Source organism: Cydia pomonella, chromosome 10 (genome assembly GCF_033807575.1).
Source record: "Cydia pomonella isolate Wapato2018A chromosome 10, ilCydPomo1, whole genome shotgun sequence".
Classification (NCBI taxonomy): Eukaryota; Metazoa; Arthropoda; class Insecta; order Lepidoptera; family Tortricidae; genus Cydia; species Cydia pomonella.
Window position 1 is genome coordinate 7087994 of NC_084712.1, and position 12126 is coordinate 7100119.

A 12126-nucleotide genomic window follows, 5' to 3' on the forward strand; every position below is an offset into this window, starting at 1 on the left:
TACGAAATTTCATCTAAATCGATTCAGCGGTTTAAGCGTCAAGACGTAATAGACAGACTGAGTTACTTTCGCATTCGGTCCTCAGATCATTCAGAAGCATATTGAACATCATGTGTCATTAGTTACATAAACAACATAGTGCTCAAAAGCGAAACGGAACATACAAAACCGGGAAAATCTATAATACAAATTCACCTTGGTAATCCTACTGTAGACATTTCATGGCCATTGTAGCGTCGTACTGATTTATATTCCCGATTCCTGGCTTTTGCTGACTATAGACGCACCTCTGTGACATCTCTATGCGCATGAGACTGCGTAAAAATAAACGCAACCGCGATTGTCCGTTGCGCAAAGTGCGGAGCGATTTATTCGGGTGACATCGAATTTTGAATTTCCAATCGAAATTTGCATCTTGCGATTGCGGTATCAATGCTTCACTGTTGACGTTTAATGTTCAATTGTTTTCTTTAATTTTATGACTTGGTGCATTTGGGAGAGTATTGTTTGATAGCTTGCCGCTGTCACCGTTTTTTTACGCAGAAACAAAGTGTCTTGACTCTTTATGGCTTACGGAGTTTTCTAAAACGATTTGTTTTCTTAAATTGTGATTTTTATTCGTATTTGACTACTGGATCATCTTTTATCTTATTGAATGTACAATAAATCACACAAAAATGTTACTACACGAATAGCTGTATAAACTCTTTCTAATTGGTACAGGCTGATAAAGATGAAAGATAGTTTGTACAAATTGAAACAATGTCAGCTTTCAAGGTCATTGACGATTATTTGCCTCTTAAGATTCTTTACCAGGTGGTGTGGTGAAAAAAAATGCTGGACATAGATCTAGAGTGGAGATACAAACATTAAGTTCCTTTAATAAGAATGAATGGTGTAATTTATGTTTAATTATCTGTTATAGGTTTACTTAATTTCTAAGTACAACTTACGTTTAAAAGTACGGTAGTTGTTACGGTATCTTATAATGTGCAAGACATAAAGTTTAATTATAAAATTGCTAGTAGAACTGGTTTAGATGCAAGATATTGTAAATATATTTTATTAATAAATGTCTTCACATAGCCCAAGGACTAACATGACCCGATTAAAATAAAATATTAACCTAAGTAAGGAAACCTGATTAGTTATTAAATAGAAAAATAAAGTAAGGTCATGTTTTAGGCTTATAATATTTCCTTTACACTTTGCCACATTTAGACAGTTCAAGAACTTGCATGCAATATTGCTAACTGTAGAGTACAATGAATTCAGTCAATTGACCAAATACCGCAATTGTATCGAAAATCGCATGCACGTTTTTGAATCGCCTAAATGGGGCTTTAGTACTATATCAGGGGCTTTGCAAGTAAAATGAACGCGCGAATGGTAGCTAATTGAATATGATTCCAATTCGATATCGGTTTGATGTCAGTGCACGCTCGAATTGGTCTGTTCGTCTACCTGCGAGCTGCGGTTCAACCTTCGCACCGACGTTAAAGCGCATCGATGACCGGAGTATCTCTTTCCGACTCCCCAAACTTTGACAATCTACTTTTGAATGCGATGCTAAAATGTCTGAAACAAGTATACATTTCAAGTATTACAAATACTCTTACACAGTAAGCTCTGTCGTATAGCTGTTTGTCGTAAATCTCCGTGTGAGGTCCGCTCCTTCTGTCTCCATTGTGACGACGGCTGTGATCTATGTGCATTGCACGTCTGTGCCATTCTATATCTGCGCATTGCCCGTCCGTAGATCCGTTGCACATTGTCCGGGCGGAGCCGTGCACGGATTACGTGCACTATGCTAAAGAAATATTTCATATTTCTAAGACCTGTATCTCATAGGACTGCCTTTCGTATTTATTCGTATTTCTAAATCGCGCGGGATTTATTATCGAGTCTTTGGATGAAGGAAATGACTAAGTTTATTCGTAACAATATTTATAAACTTATTGTGGATAAACGTATTTCAAATCGCGCACTTTTGTCGGCATTTAGGTTGTGGTATGCCAGAGTTGGTTATAATGGTTAAATTTCCTGTAGGTACTAATATTAGTTACGTTTTGCAATATATAGATAACAGTATTTGTTTAGTTTTAAATGAAAGCTTTAGGTATAATCAGTGGGGCGACACTCCTCCTTTCGGTCATTCTCGGCTCCGTTCGGCTCAGCATTGCTCCGAGCAATTATTAGGGTTGGCACAACTTGACGTCCCTTTGCGTGCACGACCACAGCGTTGACAACCCTAAATAGCGGAAAGGGATATTGTCGTACATTACAAAGGGATATCATTCGTCCCTGAATCTCTGTCAAACTTCGGTTTTGTAGGAAGTGTCATTTCTGTACGGTAGTACTATTATTTATGATGTGGTTTAAAGCAAACCAGGTGACATTTAATTATTTGCAGCTATAAACCCTAAGGCGATTTTCACATTGGATGCGGATTCGCACGCCCCTCCGATGTGCGAGCGTGACATCGCTATATACGCGCATAGCGGTGTCACGCTCATTCACTGCGACTGTGATTTAATCGTCGTGCGAATTCGCATCACGATGATAATGATAACCACATAACACAGTAATAAACCGAATACAAAATCAGTAAAATGACAAACGAATAACCTGTACACCTAGTGTACATTTATTCGATGGCGTGACGTGACGTACGCGTTTGCGTTTAGTCTCATTTTGTATGGGATTTTGAGTTTCGACTTTCGATAACGTCCCGCTTGGCGCGCTGTTTCTAAATCCCATACAAAATGAGGCTTAACGCAAACGCATACGTCACGTCACACTATCGAATAAATTTACACTAGGGGTTAGATCTCCTTCCGATTGGTTCAAAATAGTCCACGTCCAAGCGCCGCTCTGACGGTTTAATTGACGATTATTACTCTACTTAGACTAATGACTCTAATGAATATTCAACCACGAATCAATTACAAATATAATAGCCGGCCAATTACATCATTCCATTTATACCTGCAAGATTACTGCAACAAAACTTGAAACTTTAATTGGACTTGCTTTTTGAGTGCACCTTAGCTACCGACTTTGACTTGGTAAAGTGTGAAGTGCCGTAATAAATGTCATATTTTTACAAATAAATAATTAAAAAGATATTTATTTCTCAACACAAAAAAAACCATTGAATTGCAAGTATAATCAAAAACCAGGCAGAGTTTACAAATATTTGTGTACCGTAAAATGGATGAGACGCAGCTAGACTGCTGATTTTCAATCCCAAACCAAAAATCATAAGCTAATTATTTAATTAAAGGTATTATATAATAAAATTGTTGGCACTACAGGTTGACAACTATCAGTAGGACTCGTCGTGTAACTGGTACCTTTACTGGGGACCAATTTTACGATTCCTTCTGTTCTTTCACTTCTGTGCAAAATTATATTGGTTCGACTCTAAATGCTTTATGAAAACATTTACGATATATTAATTGACAACGATCTTTTTTTTTTATCGATCTAGCTTTGTTTAATGTCTAGAAACATTGTATTCTCATGTTTTTTTCACGTACTCATAGAAAGTAACTATATTTCTCGATGACCCAGAAGTTCTTTCCCTTTCATTTATGGTAGGAACTTAGTTTTTCTCTAAACAGTTGACGATATAAATTGAGGCTAATGACGGTAATCCGGGTTATAATGCAAGTATAATAGTATACATATGTATATAAGTGTAAAAGGGAATTCGATAAATATTGTAAAAATTAGGATTTTCATCAAAACAAACGCTCGTTAAAGTTTTGAAGTAGTTTTGTGAGTCAAGAGCACATCTGAAAATACGTAACTATAACTAATAAACATGGAAAACACTACATAATTACTACTTACACGGTAATTGAAAAGTAAAATTATACTTTTACCGTTCTACGCGTAACAACTTTAGGCAAACTAAACGTGATATTTTGCAAATTACATGCACGCGAGTCATAATTGTAGGTAAATATTTACCATCGGCCTCATCTATTATCGTGTGACAATCATGAAATGAGGAATAAAAGCTTCCTAACATAATAATAATCGTTTTTCGACCACTTTCTTCGTCGAAAAAGTAGCGAGGCGACAAAAAATGGGTAAAAAAGTTAACTCAATTGACACGGCTGTCCGTTGTACGGTCTGCAATAAAGATTGTTAAATATTTTTTATACACTCCGCTGGAGTAGTGTTGTGCTTATCCCAGAGTCCCGGACTTATTTCCAGGGAATCTTCTGCTTTGCCTAGCCTTTTCCCATGTCATTTGGGGTCAGCTTTCCTCGTCATTCTTCGCTAGGCGTATCTGAGGGTCTACCACAAACCACGTTCGACGTGTTGCCTCTCTATTGCACTAGTAAATTCGTACGTAAGTGTGACAGGGAGGCAACACGTCGAACGTGGTTCGCGGTAGGCCCTCAGTTCTGGGTCGTCGAGATATTTATTTGGGCTTTCTTAAGGTTAGGTTAAGGTTTTGTTAATGACGGACATCCAGGTCGTAAGGGGTCTACCTCTGCCCGATCTTTTGGAGCCGACGTTGATGCTCAGGACTTGTCTAGTCATGGCCATGGGAGGGAATATTAAAAACACATGTATTTTCTTATGTTAAGATAATGTAGATTCCTGCCTGTTTGGTTAATTTCCTAATAACCATAGAAAACAAATAGGTATCAGGTATGGAGTTCTATCTATAATTTAGTTATCAAAGCAAAATTAAATCAATAGTTGTTTGGAAATGCTATATATATTCATCGTCCAAGTTTTTTTTTTTATAATTGTATATACCATTTACTTTACGTTTTTTGCTAAATAAATGTTGTATACGTATCAATTATAATAGCAAACTAAAATATCTAAGGCAATATTTAAACAAACATAAAACAATTATACTTGAAGAGGAAAATACTTTAGGGAATTAACCCATGATATTTCCGCATTTACAATAATATTTCGGAAATTTTTACCAATTCTATCGGCGTCGGCACTTCACTACACTGGAGCCAGTGGAGCCGTAACGATAAGGCCAAGGCCCGATTCACTTTTGTTGCTAACGGCCATCTCAGGCCGCCGATGTCGATTATGTGTCTACTACAATTAGATTCTTTTTTCAAATTTGCTAGTTTTTTTTTTCGAATTTAGTGGCCATTATAGTTTTCGCTTTCACTGGTACAAGTACCGTATATACTTTGTGGAGTTATTGACACTAATTTAAATTGTGCAAATGGGTTAAGTGATTTTGTGACTAAATTTAATTATTTTTGTTTCAGAACGCTTCAATTGGAACTACTTGAAGAGTAGGTAAGATTTAAGAAATATTATCATAAAAATAAATAATAGAAATATAAATAGTTCATTTGGTGTACAATGAAACTTAACCTATAATACATCTTATTCTAGAACAATCTTACACCAAAATGGATGCCGCTCAGCATATTCCGATGACTAAGATTCTCAGCCACGGCGCTGGTTTTCAGGGCAACCAAAGAGAAAAACAAGACATAAAAACACAATAAAATAAAACATAACTAAACTAAGCTAGAATGTGGGAAAAGGCGAGTTTGAACTATAATGAGATAGAAACATTACATAATCTGTGCTTTAAACAATTCGGTAGAAAGTAAATTATCTGTATTTATTTATCATAATATATTTCTGTAATAAGTATGAAATTTAAATCAAATTACAAATATCCCTACTAATGCCATCCCATGTCAATTTTGATTTGTTTTATTTCAAGTTTTATCAATCTACAGATATAAATTATAAACAGAAATAAATGTCACATACGAAGGAAGAAGTGTGTCCCGTGCCCAGCCCGCCCTGGGCGCTGGAGACATCAGTTTTGACACATTATACGTATAATGAGGCATTCTAGAATGATTGATTATACGAGCACAGTTACAATCGTACGATTTCATTGCGATTGCGCGGAGAAAATTATTTATACGTTCGCTCGATGGCATGCAATACTAGTCAGGATAATCTGACATATTTAATGAATTTGAAAATATGAGTAAGTTGTTCATCTTCTCCTGCGACGAAATCATCACCCAAACTTCTGCTTAATTTTGAATTTTATGTCATGCACTTCATTTCTGGTTTGAGATTTTTTCGAACTGTCAAAACGATAAGTCGCTATATACTCGTAATTTATCGGTGCCTATATGAAAACAGAACAAGTGACGTCATGGTCAAGACTATGTACTTACCTACTATTTTTAGTCCTATCCAATTTATTAAATAGAAATTGTGTCAAAAATTACCGTTGTCTACGTTTTTCTAATATTTTTCTAGTGCTTTATTTCGTGCACGGAGTGTTTTTTTTTTTGTTTTTTTTTTTTTTACTTCAGGCAACATCCCTAATATAGTATAGTCGAGTTCATCCTGCGGTTTTAAAACCCGTGGGCATGGCGAGAGACGACGGCAAGCGTCCCGACGGAGCTACCTTAGTGCCGTGGAAACTGGGAAAGGCCCTGGTGTGGGATGCAACGTGTGTCGCCTTTGCACAGTCCCACATTGGGTCAACCCACATTCAGGCCGGCGCTGCGGCTGACAAGGCCCAGATCCTCAAGCGCCGTAAATACTCAGCCTTACTCAACGACTATGAGTTTGCGTCGCTCGCGGTTGAGACTTTGGGTCCCTGGTCAGCCGACATGAAAGCATTCATGAGGGCATTGTCGGCGCGGCTGGTCGACACAACAGGGGACCCCAGGACTGGCGCGTACCTCTCTCAACGCATCTCCCTTGCGATACAGAGAGGTAACGGCGCCAGTGTCATGGGGTCCATGCCGCAGGCCGACTTATTGGACGGGGTGTTCTCTATGTAATTGGGTTTATTATTATTTTGTAGGTTGTACTTAATTTTATTTTTAGGTTTAACTAGTTTTCATTTCATAATAGTATTATTTAATTTAGTTAGTTTTATTGAATTTTATTGTAATGAATGTATATTAACATTTAACATTCTTTAAAAATTTTTTTTATCCTTAATCGATTGCAATAAGGTGAAATAATGTAAACATATTTATGAACTGGACTGGACTGTATCAGCCCCGGGGTTTCCCGATTCTCGCCATACAATTTCAGTACCGGGAGCACTCCCTAACTCCCTATATCCTTGTTAGGATTAATATTTGTATCTAGCTATAGTTGTAGCGTATAGCCTGTTTACGCAGTGTCCATTTGTTTCTATATCTATATGTACCTACCTACATACGTATGCATGTATAGCGCATCGCGCGGACCAATAAACGTTAGTTAGCAACCGACCGTGTGCGTGTATTATTCTCTGAGTCCTAACCTCAAACCTAACAGTGGCGACGATGGCTAAAATTTCGGTGGGCGTGTTGAGCATATTTAACCATGAAACACACGACTGGATAATCTATAAAGATCGGTTGGAGCAGTGGTTCGTCGCAAATGACATTGCAGGAGAAACAGCGGAGGACAAATCAGCAAGCGCTAAACGGCGTGCCATACTCCTCAGCAGCTTAGCCGAATGCACTTATAAGTTATTAAGAGACCTTGCTTTGCCAAAAGAACTCGGGAACTTAAACTACGCCGATGTTGTGCTTTTGTTGGATGGTCACTTCAAACCTAAAATATGTGGATTTGCTGAGCGGAATAGCTTCTACAGCGCCGTGCAGTCCGCTAATGAAACCTTTTCGGATTGGGCGGCCAGAGTACGAGGTTTGGCACTACATTGTGGTTTCTCTGCATCAACGCTCGACGACACCCTTCGCGACCGATTTGTTTTAGGTATGGTTCACGGACCAGAACGCGATAAGCTCTTCACTGAGGCGATGTCTAGCCTCACATTTTCCAGCGCTTTGCAAACGGCGGAAAATGTTCGAAGCGCTCGAAAAGGCGCACGTGCCGGCGCAACCGGGGCCTCGGGCTCCAGCGCTGCCGACAACGAGCTTGGCGTACACAAGATGGCGGCCAGCAGGGCGCCCGCCTCAGCAGGCGCGCGACCCACCGGTTCTACTGGCGCTTCCTGCACGATCTGCGGCTACCGTGGACATTCGGCATCAGATTGCAGATTTGCTAACTCAATTTGCGATAAGTGTGGTTCTAAAGGACATCTTAAGCGCGTGTGTCGTAAAAAGTTTCCAAACAAAAAAATTAATTTCGTCGAATGCTGTTTGGATAGTGGTGATGAAGAAGGTAAGCATTTTGTCTTTAATATACGCACTTATAATGGTGAACCTATGCGGGAACATGTTTTGGTTAACGAGATGCTTGTTAATTTCGAATTAGATACGGGTTCAGCTATCACAGCTTTGTCAGATAAATTTTACTATAAACATTTTGCATCCATACCATGGTCTAAACCACCCTCAATATTGAGAGGTTATGATGAGAAGGTTTTGGAGACTTTAGGTGTGATGAGGTTACCATTTCGATACAAAAATCAAACGAGTGACATAGACGTTTATGTTGTTAAGAATGGAGGCCCTCCCATATTAGGTCGAGACTTTATATCAACATTTAATTTACAGATGTGCGCAATTCCTAAAAATGACTTACATTGTATCGATAAAGTACGTATTGACACCGATTTAGCAAGTATGTTCAGTGGCCAATATCCGCATTTGTTCTCAGATAAATTGGGATGTTGTAAGGATGTAGTGGTACATCTTAACCTAAAACCGGAGAGCAAACCGGTTTATTTCAAAGCGCGACCGCTTCCCTTTGCTATTCGTGACAAAGTTGAAGCAGAATTGAACCGCCTTGTTCAATTAGGTATTTTACAGCCAGTTACTCATTCGGAATATGCCAGCCCTATTGTTCCAGTGTTAAAACAAAGTGGCAAGGTACGAATATGTGCAGACTTTTCGGTGTCAATTAATAAGCAACTGCTAGTAGATAAATATCCATTACCCCGCATAGAGGAGTTATTCTCAAAGCTGCACGGCGGTCAGCAATTCTCAAAGCTAGATCTTTCAAATGCATATAATCAGTTGCGGTTAAGTGAGGACTCCCAAAAGTACACTTGTATTAACACTCACAAGGGTTTGTTTACGTACTCGCGGCTTGTTTTTGGGTTATCTAGTGCTCCGGCCATATTTCAACGATCTTTAGAAACCATTCTTGCGGGCCTCGATGTATGCATATTTCTGGACGACATTCTGGTGACTGGTCGTAATAGGGCGGAACACTTGCAGCGGTTAAACGAAGTTTTTAAAAGGCTACAGGAGGCTGGATTGGTGTTACAAAGAGACAAGTGCTCGTTCTTTCAAGATTCCGTTTCTTATTTAGGTTACAACATTGACAAAAATGGCTTACATAAATCGCCGGAGAAGGTAAGAGCCATACTTGAGGCAAAAATTCCAGAAAATATATCCGAATTAAAGTCTTTTCTAGGTCTGGTAAACTATTACAGACATTTTGTAAAAAATGCATCATCTATTTTAAATCCTTTACATAAACTATTACAAAAAAACACGAAATGGTCTTGGACGAGCGAACATGACAATGCGGTATCTAGCATAAAACATCAACTAGCCTCAGACGTGACTCTGGCGCATTTTAATCCCAAAGCGAAATTATTTCTAACGGTAGATGCGTCACCTACAGGCTTGGGAGCGATTTTAAGCCTTATTAATGATAACGGGGTCGAGCAACCCATCTCATTTATGTCAAGGTCATTAACCAATGCTGAAAAGAAATATAGCCAAATCAGTAAAGAAGCTACAAGCATCGTATTCGGAATACGTAAATTCCATCATTATTTGTACGGCCGCGATGAGCCGTTTGTACTCAGGACCGATCATAAACCTCTACTCAGCATTTTTCGTCCGGATAAAGGAGTTCCGGAAGTGTCTGCTAACCGCCTTCAGCGGTACGCTTTGTTTTTATCAGCATACAATTATAAAATTGAATATGTTAGCAGTACGCGTAACACAGCTGATTTTCTTAGCCGTTCAGTGAGCGATACCAATGTTATTGACGCGACAGCGAGCGAGCGAGATGAAACAATTGACCGAGCCTCTTATCTCCATTTCATAATGGACGGCGATGTACCTATATCTATAGATAATGTTTACGAGGCGACGCGCGCTGATAGCATACTCTCACAGGTGACGGATTACGTAATGAACGGTTGGCCTAGTAAAGTAAGGGATCGTAATTTACAACCTTATTATATATGTAGATTAGAGTTATCTGTAGAGAGAGGTTGTGTGATTAGAGGTTCTAGGTTGGTCATTCCCGGAACTCTTCAAAATAAAATTATTAATGAGCTACATAGGGGTCACTTAGGGATGAATAAAATGAAGGCTGAGGCTCGTTTGCGGTTTTGGTGGCCTAGCATGGCAGCGGACATCGAGCGGCGCGCGGCCAGCTGCGCGGAGTGTGTGCGCGTGCGACCTGCGCCCCCTCGCGCGCCGCTAGCTCCCTGGCCATTCCCACCGGAAGCCTTCCATCGCGTTCATATGGACATTTTGGGCCCTACGCATGGGAAGTACTTCCTAATAATTGTAGATGCACATTCAAAGTGGGTGGAGTGTTTCGATGTATCCAGTTCATATAGTAGTCGCGTAATTATAGAGAAACTTTGCGAAACAATGTCTAGATTTGGCATTTTCCGCAAAGTTTGCACGGATAACGGAACTTCGTTTGTATCTACGGAATTTGAGCACTTCTGTAAAATAAATGGTATAGAACACATCACTACCCCCACTTACAGCCCTGCAAGCAATGGTCAAGCCGAGATATATGTTAAACAAATTAAACTGGCAATAAACAAAATAATATCATCTGGAACGTCATTACGTAATATTAATGTAAAAATACAGGAATACCTATTTATGTATAGGAATTCTAAACATACTTCAACTAACATGTCTCCCGCAGAGGTTCTATTTGGGCGTAAGTTGCGGTGTCGCTTAGACTGGTTACATCTTAAGCAATCATCCTCATCACCACTATCTGACTCAGCAATCGCTGATAATGTGTCGCGCCGCCAGGACTTGCAGACTAAATATTACGATGGTAAAAGGAATGTACAATTTTGTAACGGAGAAACCGTGTTAGTTAAAGTTTATAAAAACCAAAAATCGTACTGGACGATGGGAATAATAATCAAACAAATAGGTAAAACTATATACATTGTAAAATTAGAAAATAACAAAACATTGAAAAAACATGTAGACCAACTACAAAAGTATAGAGGGGAGGAGATAAGTGAAGAACAGTCACTGGCAGATCCAACGCCCCCTTCCGGCCCTTCGACTGAAAGTCAAGGAAACGAATCTGACATCCTACAAGCCCTTTTCTGGCCACCGCCATGTCCCCAGCAGGTAGCTCCAGTACCCGAATCGGCGCCTTCGCGAGAACGTCAGGAGGCGCAATCAGGCACAGCGCAGTTGGGACCCTCGCCACCTCTTGATTCACTTACTACGGACAGTGATACTGACATCTGCCGTGCCACATCAGTGACTCACGAGCCAGCCATGTTGACCTCGCAGAAATCATCGCCGAGCCATAGCGTGGAGAATGGGTCGGCTCCGGAGGAAGATGTTCAGAACGATAACATCGGCCTAAGTCCGGAAGTGTCGCATGTGAATACGAGGCCACGGAAGCCCTTTAATTTTGGTGATTATTTTTGAATTTAGTGTAAGGGAGTGTTAGGATTAATATTTGTATCTAGCTATAGTTGTAGCGTATAGCCTGTTTACGCAGTGTCCATTTGTTTCTATATCTATATGTACCTACCTACATACGTATGCATGTATAGCGCATCGCGCGGACCAATAAACGTTAGTTAGCAACCGACCGTGTGCGTGTATTATTCTCTGAGTCCTAACCTCAAACCTAACAATCCTATATCATGACAACCATTCGCTAGTTTTGAAACAATCAAACAAAAACAGAAGTAGTAGAAAACCAGTTCCACATCTTAATCTCGACCACATACCAGCTATAATAAGTTCCCGGTGACGGATTGGATGAAGTTTTTAAAGCATTTTAAACGATCTGTCTGTTTTGTTTTTATCGTTCTTACCATCAGCGGCATCTTGCAGTGCTCGTTTGGATAAGATTTATGTCCAGTGTATGCTAAGTAAAAATTATAAAACAATATTAAATCTCGTTCTTGTATTTGTGTACATTACTTATTTTTTGTGT

At 39.5% G+C, this 12126-nt stretch overlaps 1 protein-coding gene across 23 annotated transcripts in view; it reads left to right on the forward strand.

Annotated features, from left to right (window-relative positions):
- LOC133521961 (uncharacterized) overlaps positions 1-12126 on the forward strand; it is a 208730-nt gene that overhangs the window by 102815 nt on the left and 93789 nt on the right. For 11 of the 23 annotated variants that reach the window (XR_009799970.1, XM_061857111.1, XM_061857104.1 and 8 more), the window contains one exon: positions 5265-5291. Coding sequence is in view for 3 of the 23 variants with exons in the window: in XM_061857119.1 (XP_061713103.1) it covers positions 5265-5291 (27 nt within the window). In the remaining 20 variants the exon portion in view is untranslated. Of the gene's footprint in view, positions 1-5264; positions 5296-5394; positions 5660-12126 lie in introns of those variants that run through there. The other 12 variants (XM_061857098.1, XM_061857095.1, XM_061857102.1 and 9 more) reach the window with 2 other exon arrangements.